General features: G+C 42.8%; 1 protein-coding gene across 1 annotated transcript in view; it reads right to left on the reverse strand.

The window, feature by feature from the left end:
* ITPR3 (inositol 1,4,5-trisphosphate receptor type 3) overlaps positions 1-15293 on the reverse strand; it is a 467836-nt gene that overhangs the window by 301180 nt on the left and 151363 nt on the right. Inside the window, exon 4 of the mRNA XM_069238858.1 lies at positions 1626-1712. Coding sequence (XP_069094959.1) covers positions 1626-1712 — 87 coding nt within the window. The remainder of the gene's footprint in view (positions 1-1625; positions 1713-15293) is intronic.

The following is a 15293-nucleotide window of genomic DNA, read 5'->3' on the forward strand; positions in this document are numbered from 1 at the left end:
TAAGTTTGCACCGTTTTTGCATTAAAAAATGACAGTAATGCGGCGCAAAAAAAGTATAAATCAGGGTATTAGTCTCTCCAATTCCAGACTTTAAAGTGCCAGTGTACCAGATGGAGTGCCATGTTTGCTGCAGATTGCTGCCTCAGTCTTGAATGGCAGTATTTTCCATGGTCAATGACACCATCCTCAGCCCTAACCATGGACTTAAATGCAGGCTAAAATCGACTACTCATACCACATAGCATATATTACCCCTAAAGTGCATGACTACAAACATCTCCGTAGGACATCAAAATTAAATGAGTTGAAAGCTCTTCAGAATCATATGGCACCATATCTACATAATCAGCGAATCATGCATTATTTAAAGTAACTATGTCAAACAATTTACAAAAGTCCTCCTCAATATGAAACTGTTCTTTTCCATTTGAACTAATGCCAGGTAAGAAAGATCCAATTTATGTTTAAGGCTAGTCATCAAACCGTTGCCATTAAAACTGACTACAGAATTTGGATAAAGGAACCAGCTTTAAAGTTTCCACTACCTTCAGGTTCAGGATTCCGAAGGGTCCCAAAGTAATTTAGGGGCAGTGTCGAATTGTCTAATTTCTCGGTACATTCTCACGTGCCCAGTCCAAACGATTCCCTCTGTAATAAAGCTAATATTCACTGCACCTTATTCTTAATTATTTCTACTTGGTAGAAAATGTCTACTGGCATTTAAAACAGAATACATTGGAAGCGAATTTTCAGAATACGTTTTCTTCAGAGCAAAAATCCAATTAAGTAGGTGACAAATACTTCAAAGTGTTAATGCTGTTTATCTACCTATCTGACTTATTTTTCACATTAGAAAGCATGTATTTTTGATCTAACATGGTGTCGTTGTTTGTTAGGCTGGGCATTAATACACTCTGGACTCTTACATTCACAATTTCATTATTGAACAGGATAATAATACCCATCAACAGTTTGTCACTGCATTCAGAACACTATATAGGTACATATATTACTATAGCACACACCTAGCAGTACAGCATCAGAGCCCTGCACCCTGTGTCAGTAAATGACTGAACGACATCTTAACGTAAGGTTACACAAGTGTGATTTTGCATATTTGTGTTACACAATTATGTTAAATTTAAGAGATTTATTGTTTCCGAGACACACAGAAATGAACTAATCTGTGTGAGTGATATCAATGAAAGTGAAGAACTATGGGTTGGCATGCTACCCGGAAAGATCACCAGCGGTTAGACAAGCTGCACGCATTCTTCCCATCAACTTTTGTGTGTTTCATGGGTAGCTATCAAAAATATGTTTTTTTACATTGAGAGTTCTGAGTGATATTAATGAGAGCAAAGTATCTGTTTGCGTTCTTCCCCTGAGTGAGAGAGAAGTAGGAGTTGGTTGGGACATGCTGTGACACATCTAGAGGATATACCATCACTTCTTTCCGAGGAGCTTTATAGACGTGTATGTACCCCTAGCACAGTTGTAGTAGTGGAGGCACTGTAATTGGATAAATCTATCCTGGGACAAACAAGGGTGTTACCTCCATTGATGCACAAAGTCTACTGGGAGAACAAGGATTAGTGGTCTAAGCAAGGGACACTAATACTGACCTGGATAACACTACCGTACTTGACCACCTCTCCGTGGACCTTCTTATTCTCTGTATCATTCTGTTTCTGTTCCAGCTGAGCTGCATGCTGTGAAAACAAGAGAAAGCTTGATTGGTGACATATTTCAGCAGTAGAGGCTGGTAAACTTGGGGGAATAGCTATTTATAGACAACATTGATCCCTGATTTTGAGCCAATATTGTCCATAAAAAAGTTAAATATTTCACCCATCTGAGACGTCTTCAAAATGATATTTTGCCAACTCACCCATCTATTGTTTGAACTCTGAAAGGAATACAAGCTGCTTCTGAAACTTCAGCAGCAAATCAAACAAATGCCCTAGCATGGGAAATATTTATGCTTTCTTTCTTGGCTGTACATTACAAATATGCATAACACAGTTTTACTAGATTATGATTATTATTGTTATTTTTATTAATAGGAGTAATAGTATAGTTGTTGAACTTGTTAATAATAATATAAAGCAGAACAACATTGTAGCAATAGGAATCATAATAGAAATATTATAATTATAATACAGCATCAAAACACATCAGAACCAACAATACATCCCAAACTCAATCAAAAGATATTCTGTATATTCCCAATTCAGTATAGACACATATGAATAACGTACATTAGAAAGTATTTAAATATATCCAATACATTTTATGTCACTTAAACAGGTCACATAATGGAAAAAGTATTAGTTGACAATAAGTTGTCTAGCTTTATTTCCAGGTGGGACCAAAGCTTCTGTAATATCAAATCACCACTAGTTATTTCATACAACACTACATGTAGTAATATTCAGATCTGATTGATGTAATTACATTCTATTATATTGTTAGAAGATAAACCTAATTCTGCACTCTCAGTAATGCTATGCACCACCCGCTCTCTCCAACTAAAGTGAGCAACGTCCTTCAGTGGCACAAGAGACAGACACTTGGGGCCTCATTACAAGTCTGGTGGTCGCAGGACCGCCAGACTCACGATGGTGGTCAGACCGCCGCCAAAGCAGCGGTCCGGCCTCCATATTATGACTGTGGCGGAGGTTGCTGTTGGTCAACAGCCTGGCAGTCTCGGTGGTCGTAGCCCACCAGGGGAGCGCTGCCCTCTGGATTAGAGAGTCCCCTTTCAGGCAGCCTTTGCATTGCAGTTGGATCGCAATGGGAAGGCTGGTGGAAAGAGGGCATCGGGGGCCCCAGACGGGCCCTTGCACTGCCCATGCACTTATCATGGGCAGTGCAGGGGCCCCCATGGACAGTCCCATCACATTTTTCACAGCCCGAATTACAGGCAGTGAAAAGTGCAACTGCATCATTGCAATTACGAGCCAGCGACAATGTTGTGGTGAGTTTCCCACTGGCCGGCCCAGCAAGAAACTCATAATAGGGCCCGCGGAGGGAAGGCCACATAGGCGGTCATCCCTAGGTGGGCCCACCAAGGTCACAATGAGTCCCAGAGTGTTTACTCGACATACACAGTGTTGTTATCAATTATGTAATTTCCGATGTCATTAGAGACATTATCAATGCAGTCATTGAACATGTAATGAGTGATCTACTAATATGTGAGGGTAGAAGCAGTGCATGGTGACGGCATGAGTCATAGTTACTTTAGGGCACAAGTTATAGTTACTTGAGATAACTATGGGCCTAATTTAGACCTTGGCAAACGGGTTACTCCATCACAACGGTGAGAGCTATACTGTCTGCTGAAATCTAAATCCCATTTTATCCTATGGGATTTAGATTTCGGTGGAGCGATATCTGTCACCATTGTGATGGTGTAACCCGTCTGCCGAGTTCTAAATCAGGCCCTATAACTGGTGAATTTCAGTGGTTTTATTAGTTTCAAACATTATGTACCGCACTATGACACCCTTTTAACCTTTGTTTTCAGTGGATTTCCATGTTTTCTACATAAACTAAGATGTCCATCGACTTGCGAGGAATAGGGCTAGCTGCAGGTCTTGCGCACAAACCCCCCAAGACACCCAACCAACCACCTCAGCAAACAGTCTTCAGCCCTGCGCTCAACCCCTCTGAGGGGTGCCTTCAGCCTGTGTGGTGTGGTGTGGCAGGTCCCACCTTCACACAGGTGCTGAACCCCCTTTTTTCCATGCATATGCAGCAATTCTACAGGGGTATCACAGTGATTGTCAAACGGGATCAGCAGATCCACAGAATCATGACATAAAATAATTGAATTTGACCGATGGTTGGGTGGCTCTGGGACCTTTCCCTCAAAGCCAGAGGGTCAGGGTTCTCCAACCCTACACCCCCTTATATTTTATATCTTATTTTGTTTTATTTTTTAGAATCGGGGACCAAGTCCCTCAATCCTCAGATGGTGGTCTCAACTTTTCCTTCAGGTTGCAGCCTGTCAACCACAACACATGGCTGGGCTCAATGAGTCATGGATCCATCTCAGATCTTCCGCAGCGTGAAAAATATATTTATAGATTTTTTAACCCTGCATTTTCAAAAACTCCTGAATATTTACACCAAAGCACGCTTTCTAGATCAAGATCTAGCTTTCTGCCAACTTTGGTGTAATCCGTTCAGTCGTTTTGGCTTTCACTGTGTCTATTTTTCATATGGAAAACTGCATGGGGAAAATGCATTTTGCCCCCCTTCCCTTTTTTCAGACACCCCCCTCCCCTCCACTGATGGATCACCCAAAAACCAGGAAAAAGGTGAGGTAGCTGAGGCATTCTTTTTGGAACATTTCCTGAAGATTCATCAAACAGTGTCAAGCCTAAAAATCAGTTTTCTATGGAAATGTGGTCCTAACTACAACTAACCAGTGGCAACCACCACTGGGTTGAATGGATGGATAGATGGATGGATAGATGGATGGATAGATGGATAGACAGATGGATGGACGGACGGATGGACGGACAGACAGACAGATAGATCCGTCCCTGAACCCTAATAACCACTTATTATTGCCCTACTCAACCCAACTTTAATCATAAAAGAACTTGCTAATTAAGTAGCTTATTGTGTGTTTCATACAAAAAAGTGCAGAGCACATGTCAGAAGGGTATGGATTCTTTACAGTGTATGGAGCAGTTATTACAGAGGTAAGTACCATACATGTCATTTTCTGTCCCTTTACGGCATGGGATTTTACCATGCAGGTATGTGTGCTTTTAAGGGAACTAAAGGTGTGTAAGAGTTGTAATGTTAAGGAATGGGGTATGGATAAGGGTATTGGTAAGGAGTTTCTAGTGTTCATGTATGGGCAAAGGTAACGGGCTGTAACTTTTTTTATGCTTCAGCGATGGGTAAGGATAGGAAGTAATACTCTATTTACAAGAAGTTGAGAACAAGGCATCATGTTACCTATGCCAGCCCTTTGAAAAGAGTGGGTGATCTGACTGACAGAGGCATCAGTTTCCAAGAGGATAATATTGCTACACGTTATTATTGAGTTCTGTGGTTAGTCAGAGAGTTAGATGAAAGTGGAACCACGGACTTGATCTCCTTAGACTTCAGTGAAATCCTTGACACTAATCTACACAGAAAACATGTAAACACTGAACAACTGCAAGTTTGGTGCCAGGATAGTAAACTGGTGAGGGAACTGACTGATGGATAGATAGCAGGGTGTACTAGTACATGGAGTCCATCAGGAGTAAAGGACAATGACAGGAAGGGTGCTATTGAAGGAACACCTCTCAGTCCAGACACCCTTAATGTATTTATAAGTGAAATTGCAGAGAAACCGGTAGGTAAGTAATGGCAAGCAATAAGCCCATCTGTCGGCGCATGTAAACTACAAAATAGAAAACATGAGCAAGACGAATTCTGGGGAAGTGTTCTAAAAATGGGGTGTACTCAAGCTCAATGGAGCCATGTGTGGGAGAGAAGCAGCATTTTGTACAGACAACTTTATTTTATTCATTTGAAGCATATGAGGTTTTGGGCCTTGAAGTATGTAGGCCTAGTGAAGAAATTAGGGAAATGATCTTGATACATGAAAAGAACAAATGAAACCAATAGGCACCACTAAAAAGGCTGAATAACAAGTCAAATGCCCTACAACTTAGTTGACATTCAAAAACCTATGAACAACCAACAGAATCCAGCAAAAACCTCTTTGTAATGTATCAACTGGACGAAAACGCGGGCAGGAAAATTATTTGAGATTATCCTATCAAATAATCGCCAAGTAGCAAGAAAAAGACAGGCCATGGAGAGAGAAAGAGGACTGTGCATGTAGATTGGGATGGGGATCAGAAAGTGGAATGTAACAATACCACTGTACGGCCACGTGATTAGAACTTCAGTCACATCTGAAGACGGACGAAGAAGGTCCACGGAAATGGTGCCAAACCAAAAATGCAGTGCAAAAAAGGCTCAAGGATCGATACATATTCCTTGAAGGAAAGTGAGGCTATCAGGGACCTTGTCATGTTTTTTCGGGGTATCTACACAGTTCCGGGTTGCATGTTCTACAAAATGTTACTGCAAGAAGTAAATAGAGTAGATATTATCTGAAAGACGTTTAGGCACGAAAACAACAGTGAAAAATATTGTTCCAAGAGTTGGCAGGGAATGCATTGAAGTGGTGAAGATAAAAAAAGTTCAATTGTGAAAACGACTGGCCCTTGTGGCCCTCTTGGACTGTAAACGTTTGCGTCCCTGCTTTCAATTATATGTATGTTGTAAGCCACGATTCTTTTATGTGCGAATAATATATGCACAAAAAGTTGTACAGTGTGACAATATTATCACACCGTCTAATATCTTGAAAGGAAAAATACCAAAAAGGTACCCGGATCAAAACCCCTCTAAAGTGGTCTCTGCTTCTGTTTTCTTTAAGTAGTATCAATCTGCTGCAAAAAATTAAAACAACAATCTTTTATGCGACTCAACTTTACTACTGAAGAAGAAAGAAGATAACAGGGAAAACGTTATAATTATAAAAAATATCAAAGGAAGTGATGAAAGAAAATTGGAAAACCCCACACAATAACACAGAAATAGTAGACGAAAAAGAACAGATATTAGAGGGTACGAAGTGGGGTAAGGGAAGGAGATGGAAAACTGGAGGAGACGTCGTCCTAAAATGTCTTGCGATATTTGCCATCTTTTCACAGGAATTGCCTAGAACCTAATAGGATTGTTATATAACTAAATCAAAAAATGATCTTATACCTTTTATGATGCTGCCATACCATGACTGGACGTGCCTTTACGATATGGCTCTCACTTTGATTAAAACTTTTGCAACAGGTTGGCTGTCTCCAGTGCCAGTAAGCCAGTTACTGGTTCTGATTAGATTGGTCCCTAATAGCAGAAACCAGTTCAATCCATTATTTATGTACGCATGCATAAATGGACCATGAGAAGTGGTTGACAGCAGCATTATATTTAGCTTGTGTTAGCTGTTGCATCAATGTTGACTCACGTTTAGCCTACAGATGGATTAGGGAACATGCACTCATTGGGATGTAGCATTATTTGACTGGCATACGCATCAAAGTATGGCTCTTGAGGAATAGATCCTTGTAAACCTTTTTGCCGACAATAATATACTAATTATTATTGGACTAATGGTTTCTTTATTCGCCACTTTTCTTTTTATTATTTTGATTATGTCAAACACTGCTAGGGAATAGAATCAATTAGCACCATTCTCATGAAGTGGCTATGTAATTTTATATTGCTAAACCAATCAATCTACTACCACATTTATACAGACATATAATACAAAACAGTAATTACACCTCACACTTTCCTCATATCAAAATATTTCATAGATGACGGGCATCATGTTCTAATCCATCTTGTTAGATCCATCTTTAAGTTAGTCCGTAGTTCAAAAACCATTTGCCTAATGTCCACAAAAAACTCATATGTAATGTGGATTTGGCTGGTAATCTTCATGTTCTTAAATTCTTTATAATTTGTTGTGGCTTGTGGAAAAACATATTGACGCGTTTCAGCCTGTTCGTTCCTGACCTGCTGCCATTACCTGGTTCAATACCTGCTGACTAAGCCTGGCCCCGTCAGCGTGCCTTCAGTTGATCGGCAGGACAATAGGCCAGACCTTGCTCAGCTGAGCTTGCTGCAAAACTTAACAGTGTTTAGCTGAAAACTTCAGAGGCTTCACCTCCACATAGATCTCCCGTTGCAATATAATTGTGTTTCACAATCGGTTTGTTACATATCTTTTTGGGACATCTATTCCCAGAAAACAAATTGGTGCACCTTGGTAACACTTTGAAGTGTACACAAAATTGCACATACTTCCAGTTGGCAGATACCAATTGAAAGAATCAGAATCTGTGCAGTTCTTTGAGAGTTCAACTTTTACATAAGGCAGAAAAAAGTCTGCTACATGGCTGTAATTTTCCACAGACATAGGAGTGGGTTACAGGGGGGAACATGCCTACCCCCAGGCAAGCATCAAGAAAGTGTGCACTCCAAATTTTTGAAACACCCACAAAATATTTACATTTTCAGGATTCACTGGTATTTATAATGCCTTTCTCAAAGTAACTGAACACAAACTTGTACATGCAAGAGCTAGGATTACAGGTCACCCTGTGAGTTGAATAGGAGGTGGAACACACCTATTTTTATGGGGCGTAAGAATAGAGATTTCCCTGCAAGGAAAAATTATTTCCATATGTAGTAAAAAAAAAATTGAATGTGTAATTGTTAATTTGCACTTTTCCTAAAACTGCAGGCTATTTAGTGGACTACATGTTGTTGCAAGACGAGGGGCTGACCAGTGTACACAAGGGAAATTCGAGAAGTTGTAGATTGCTCAGGCATATGGGTGTACATTGTGTGAATCCGTAAATTTAGTAAATCTATGGAAATCATATGCATACGCTAGCGTCAAGTAACTCTTTTTTTGAACAAAAGTTGGCAGTGAAGGAGCATGTCTAGACGTGCATATTAACATGCTGACTTTTAGAAAACACATATAGTAATTAGTGGCAGTACAACGACTTCAACATGGTGTGTCCACTGTTACATGGAGCCTGCAGACACAAGGCACGTGACAACCTTGCTTAATCAATTATAGTGAACTAAACATGGGTCTCCCTTGGGTCACTGCTTGGCTCTTGTAGATTGTGTGTTTGTTTTATATTATGAAGCATTCAAAGTTTCAGCTGAGGAACTGACCCAGATCATAGTTCTAGCCCTGAGTTTCTTGCTTGTCCATTCTGTCGTCTGCCTGCATGTTTCCATATTAAAATGCACTCTCACCTTCATTGAATCAAATTGAAATTGGGTCGCAAATATACGTTTGACTGGGTTTACAGCACTGGAGTAATTACTGGGTGCGAAAAAGACAAGCCCCCTCGAGTTAAATTTGGGCAGATCAAACCTGCTGATATTTAGCACAAGAAATGGCAGGTATATACTGAGCCATGCAGATTTTGGGGTGATAATCACCAAAATCCATATCTCACATGCCATTTTAGAGGGCTAAACTCCGAATACGTGATAATTATCACACCTGTTAATTTCCACTTCCAGGTGTCGGATTTTTACAGGGGCACTAATTATCACATCCACCACTGTGCCACAAGTAATGAGCTCCTTAGTTCCATAAACTGATCTTTCTTTCATTCAGGATGAGTACACATTGTGAAGCCCTGGTCTCAGCTCTTTGGTTTCTAGTACAGTCATTTGGCTTGCTGCAGAGGGCTATACCGGTTGTTAAAGGCTATGAGCCCGAAATACTGTCTCGAGACACTGACAGGGGCCTTAAGCACAGGACATGGCTTTAACAATGGAAAACCAGTATAGCCTTATGAAGAAGGGCTATAAAGCTATTAAAAAAATCCATCCTCTGAGGGTAGAATTTTCTAAATTAAAAAGGGATTAAAAAAAAGATAAGCTGTTGCAGGAAGTCAGCCAACTGACTCTTGGAGTCAGTTCTGCCTGGGGCTCGGGGACAACTTTTCCTCAGGCAGGTCACCACAGGCACACTCCTCTCTTTGCTAGCCCAAGGATCAGTAGTTGGAGTCCAGTCTTGGTGACACCTCTCTTTGCTGGAGCCAGTGAACAGCAGGGCAGTCCTTTTTCAGTCTTCTCCCTAGTGTAGACATTTTCCAAGTTCTAGGTGCCATGGGTGCCACTTCTATGGCCAGGTAAGCCCCCAGGGATGTGGCGAATGTTACCCAATGGGCTATCAGATCCCCTCCCACTTAGTGACAACATCCTGTGAAGTGTTGCATATAGATAGTCCAGAATGCACTATTTTGCCCACTCCCAAAATGGCAGAACCCTTCTCCTAGTGTGAGGAGCTCCCTAGCCAACCTCCAAAGGTGCGGCTACCTGGGGGCTACACGCCCATGGAAAAATTGGTTTGGCAACTGTGTTCCCCTATCTGTCCTCAACTCTAACCTGTCTTCAAGAACAAAAGAGCAGCCACTATCGTGTTTGTCCACCATTTGCCCTTCAATGGCAGTTGCCCCTTTTTAGCTTGCCTTTGGGGCTACACCCTGTTTGGCCTTCCTACCAGTGAGTGGCCACACCTCTTTCAACAGCAGCCTGTTTGTGTTCCTTCCTAAGAGTTGTTCACACCTCCCCCAGGAGGGAAGAAGTCTATCTTGTGGCCAGCAAACATATACAGTCACAAGAAAACTTTAAGCAACAGAGTGGCAACATTCTGAAGTGGCCATTTATGTAAATGTTACATTAAATTCAGCTTGGACATCAGGTTGGGTTTAATTTAACAAATATTTTGAAACCTTGAAGCACCACCTTTAGTAGTCTCATTCAGAAGGTGGCACAGCTGAGTTGTCAGTGTGTAAACCCGTATTCGCCAATGGGGCTGCTAGCCTTTCTACAGAAAAAAGGACATTTTGGGGGCTTACAGCAACACTTCCCATGCCTTAGAGCTCAATAGGCAATGGCAGGCTGGGAGACATAATTTGCTTTGCCACTCTCAGGGTGGCACAATAAGTTCTGCAGTCCACGAGGAACACTTTATCTTACAAGTCCTGGGTCAACCTGGTATCATATACTGGGGACTTATAAATTAACTTATGCCAATTATGGGTGAATCAATCAGATATACACGTTAAGGGTTAGAGCACATGCACTGATGCATGGCTAGCAGGGTACAGTGCACTACAGATTCAATACACCAGACCCTAAAAGTCAAAAGTGGGGGCAAACCTGCAAAAAAACATTTCCTCACAAGGTGGTCTTTGCACCTGAAATGGACCACACACCATGGTGACTAGTACAGAGCTCGTGCATTCTGTGACTGCAGAGCTTCCCAAGGGTGCTCTTTAGTGGGAAGCTCATGGCCATCAGACCAGCGGAGCCGGCTGTCTACTTCTCTGCATAACTCATACTTGGTTTTTAATTAAACTGAGATCCCTGAAGAGATTTTGAGACAAATATTTGCTCAGAGTTAACATACACATTGGACAATATCCTGGCACAGAAATATTTTTGGTTACCTGGTTCCCCTTAGGGGACCTGAGTGTCAGGAGGAAATTGGACACCCAGATGCCAAACAAAGGTTAGTAAATTATACCTCACATATGTTTCTAAAAATGAATCATGCCGAATGTTTACTCCTTCCTGAAGGTGCATGTGTGTTTATGTCTTTTATACACATTTATATTGTTTCCATTGCATCTGTAACTCAATTAGTTCACATCCCTGTCACTTCTGTTTCTTTCAATCTGTTCACTAGTTTATTTCTTTTTTTATCTCTCTTCATCCTTTTAGTTCAGTATCTCTAGTTAGCTCATATTATATGTCAGTCTTTTTCTTTCACGTAGGGCCACGGGAATTATGAGGCAAGAGAGGAACAAATCACGAGGCGTGGTTAACTACATTAAGGGATGAGAAAAGGCAAATTATATGGCATAATGCAGCACATTTTGCGGTAGCATTACTTCACTATTTTGTCGTTTTTTACAATCTTAATACTTTCTGGGCAGAGGATGCATCACATTAAGATCCGTTTAGCACCTAAATGCAGCAATCTGCAAAAGAAAAGGACCTTTCACTGCGGAGTAGAGGGCCTATCATTGAGATGCAACACATGGCAACGTTTGTAGTAACTGTTGATCATTTTAGCTAGAAATCATTTTTGTTAAAATTTGCAAATCATGCAGATGAAATTCATTTGTGGGCCAGCTGTGTAAAATCTGTAATTATGCAGAAAAAAACGGCAGTAGCAGAATTGCATAATGCCAGTGGCCTTGCTGGCAGTCTCTATTTCCTGGTCTCTTTTCAAACTATCAGTGTTTTGTCTGTTTTAATTTTTCCTGCGTGCCTTTTTATTCTTCAACCTCCTTCATTTTTTGTCTTTTTTCAGGTTCTTTGCTTTTCTTCTACCATCCGCCTGTCTTAACATCTCTCTTTGCATCACTCTTTCTTATTCAGTATTTGTGAGGAAGGTGGCTTATTACATGGTGTGGTTGAGCAACATCACGGTGTAATAAACTCAACCTTAGCTCAGCCCTGGGTAGCTGTGGCTTCGAGCAGTCAGGCTCTGTCAAAGGAACAAGTGCAAATCATTAAGAAGTGGCAAAACAATTGAATAAGAAAGACACATGCCACAGAGAAAACCTGACAGCAATTTATACCAAGCATTGACAAAGCAAATAGGTCTTGCCCACTCAAAAGCTATTGTCTTTGCCAATGTGTTTTAGCCATGTTGTACACCGGTGTGGCTGCTGTTCAGCCAGGATAAACGTTAGTGGCATGCAGGGGAGCGGCATGGAGTGTTGTAGAGTGGAGTAGAGTGTTGTACAGTGGAGTGGCAGAAAGTATTGTGTATTAGAGTGGCAAACAATGGAGTTGTGTAGAGTGGCGTACAGTAGAGTGGCGTAGAGTGGAGTAGGCTGATGTAGAGTGCATTGGCGTAAAGTGTTGCAGAGTATAGTGACGTAGAGTGCAGTGGCATATAATTTATTGGCATACAATGCAGCATCATAAAATGAAGTGGCATAGATTAGAGTGTATGGGGTTCACCGATGATGTAGAGCTCTGTACACGGGAGACTGTCTGTGGGATCCTGGACCTCTTTGGGTTCAGAGAATGCGTGGTGTGGGTGCTGTGACAGGTGTAGGAGGGGGGATTTCCTTTTACGGACTAGGTGGTCTCACACACTATATAGTGTCATGCTTCATCATTTGACCACCCAACCTCACCCAGGTAGAATAGTACCACTTGGGTGGACTCAACCTCGCCGTTAAAAGAACGGGAGGGAGTGTGTAAATACATGTTATCTGCAAATAATGAGATCCAGCTAAGCCAGGGGGATATAAAAGCACCTAAGCAGTCGTCTGTGTGTAGTCTACACTTTAATAGTGGTAACTTCTGGTGCTACTAAAAACGGGGCGGGACACCAAAGTGAGAACAAGGACTCACTGGGTCACCTCACTAAAAGTTGGCCGACATGTTTCTGCCCTCTGCTGGGAGCCGTGGGAGGTCTCGGGCATTCTTCAGGGCCTAGGATCCCTAACCATCATGCAAAGTGCAGATAGGTAAGCCTCCCCTCAAAAGAAGGGGGGAGATAAACAATTGTAATGTGTTAATAGAGAGGGCCTACCTTTGGCAAGGAACTACCTTGCGGAGGCCTGAAGGGATAAAAATTGTAAATTCATAAGCAAAACACAGCACAACACACTCTATATCAGAATTAAATATAAATATACATATAAACAAGTGCCACAGCAAGCCAAAGTCAAGCGGAGCACACAGTGAAAACGTGGTTGAGAAAAGAAACGAATATCCTTACCCTAATGATTGAGGCAACTAGCCTCAGATTCCAGGAGGGGGATTGTCCCCTTATAGTCACACTCTGGGGGGAGGGGAGGGTTAGGAAAAAAGGGGGGGGAAAGAGGGGGGTCAAGGGGGGAAATAGAAGGGGGGGAAGGGGAAGGAATAGAGACATAGATGACATCTGTCATAAGATTTTGAAAAATAAATATATATATATGTATACACAGTAGGTGTCCATTGAAAATGGTGGAGGAAGTGCCCAGCCCTTGTTGCTAGTTGGGGGCTGTGGAGGTGCCTACTGTGGAGGGGCTAACGCACACTGGCTGTTAGATATAGACCAGTGTTCATCTAATGTAGGAAGAACTTAAAAGCCACTAATAAATAGCAAATGGTAAGGTGAACCACAAGCGCTCATACATACAAGATAAAAAAGAGATTAAAAAGTGCATTCAAACATTCAGACATTCAGCCTTATCTGAGGTGTTGCTGGTGATCCGCCGTACAGCAAGTGCAACAGCACTTACTACATCAAAGGAGGCGCTCGCTGTGCGCCTATCCTGACCCCTCGCTGGACCGCTTGAGGTGTGGAGTCAAGCAGAGGGGTGAATTATATGTCCGTTATGTGATTAAGCGCACCTGCAAGTAATTGCTCGAGCTGGAGGGAGCCGGTCTCGAGGAGCAGGGCGCTGGGTTGATGACGGGAGACGGAGACGGCACGCATGCGCGTGTGCGCTAAGGCGTCTGGGGATTGTAGTCCCCAGACGCATGGCGGGACGGTGATGTGGTGCGCTGCGTCAGGCGCCGTCTCCTGGTGGCCGGGAAATGGAGGCGGCGCGCATGCGCGTGTGCGCTAAGGCGTCTGGGGATAGTAGTCCCCAGACGCATTGCAGGATGGTGATGTGGAGACCTGCGCTGGGGAAAGGTACCCGGCCGCAGGCATATAACAGCGCTGGGAAATGGTGTCCGGACTCGGAATGGGGGGGCGTGGGGTTTAGGGGAAAATAAAGGAGGGGTTGTGCAAACAAGAGGGAGGGACGGGAAGGGGAGAAAGAGAAGGGGAATGCTGGGGGGGTTGGAAGGGCGGGGGGTAGGGGAAAGGAAGAAAAACAGAGGGAAGAAGGGAAGGGGAGAGAAATGGAAAGGGAGAAAAGAGAAAAAGAGAGAAGGTTTAAAAGAAAGGGAAATTAAATGAGAGGGAGGAGGAGGGGGGAAAGGGAGGGGGAAAGAAGGGAAGAGGGGGAAAGAAGGGGAAGGGGGGTTGGGGTGGGGTTTGGGAAGTAAAGGGGGGAATGAATGAAAAAGAAGAACAAGGGTAAGGAGGAGGAGGGAGGAGGATTGAGCAAGGAATAAAAGTGTGAGGGAGAGGACGAAGGGCCGGATTTGGAAAAAGGTGGGGGGGAGGGGCGGTATTGGAAAGACAAAGAGGGGTAAGGGGAAGGGATGGGGGTGGCAAGGGGGACGAAGGGTGGAAGAGGGGTAGGGTGCCCCCCTTCCCCCCCCTTTTTTCCAAACCCCCCTCCCCCCCAGAGTGTGACTATAAGGGGACACTCCCACTCCTGGAATCTAAGACTAGTTGCCTCAATCATTAGGGTAAGGATATTCGTTTCTTTTCTCAACCATGTTTTCACTGTGTGCTCCGCATGACTTTGGCTTGCCGTGGCACTTGTTTATATGTATATTTATATTTAATTCTGATATAGAGTGTGTTGTGCTGTGTTTTGCTTATGAATTTAAAATTTGTATCCCTTCAGGCCTCCGCGAGGTAGTTCCTTGCCAAAGGTAGGCCCTCTCTATCAACACATTACAATTGTTTTTTTTCCCCCCTTCTTTTGAGGGGAGGCTTACCTATCTGCACTTTGCATGATGGTTAGGGATCCTAGGCCCTGAAGAATGCCCCGAGACCTCCCACGGCAGAGGGCAGAAACATGTCGGCC

The sequence above is a fragment of the Pleurodeles waltl genome, chromosome 6 (assembly GCF_031143425.1).
Source record: "Pleurodeles waltl isolate 20211129_DDA chromosome 6, aPleWal1.hap1.20221129, whole genome shotgun sequence".
Taxonomy (NCBI): Eukaryota; Metazoa; Chordata; class Amphibia; order Caudata; family Salamandridae; genus Pleurodeles; species Pleurodeles waltl.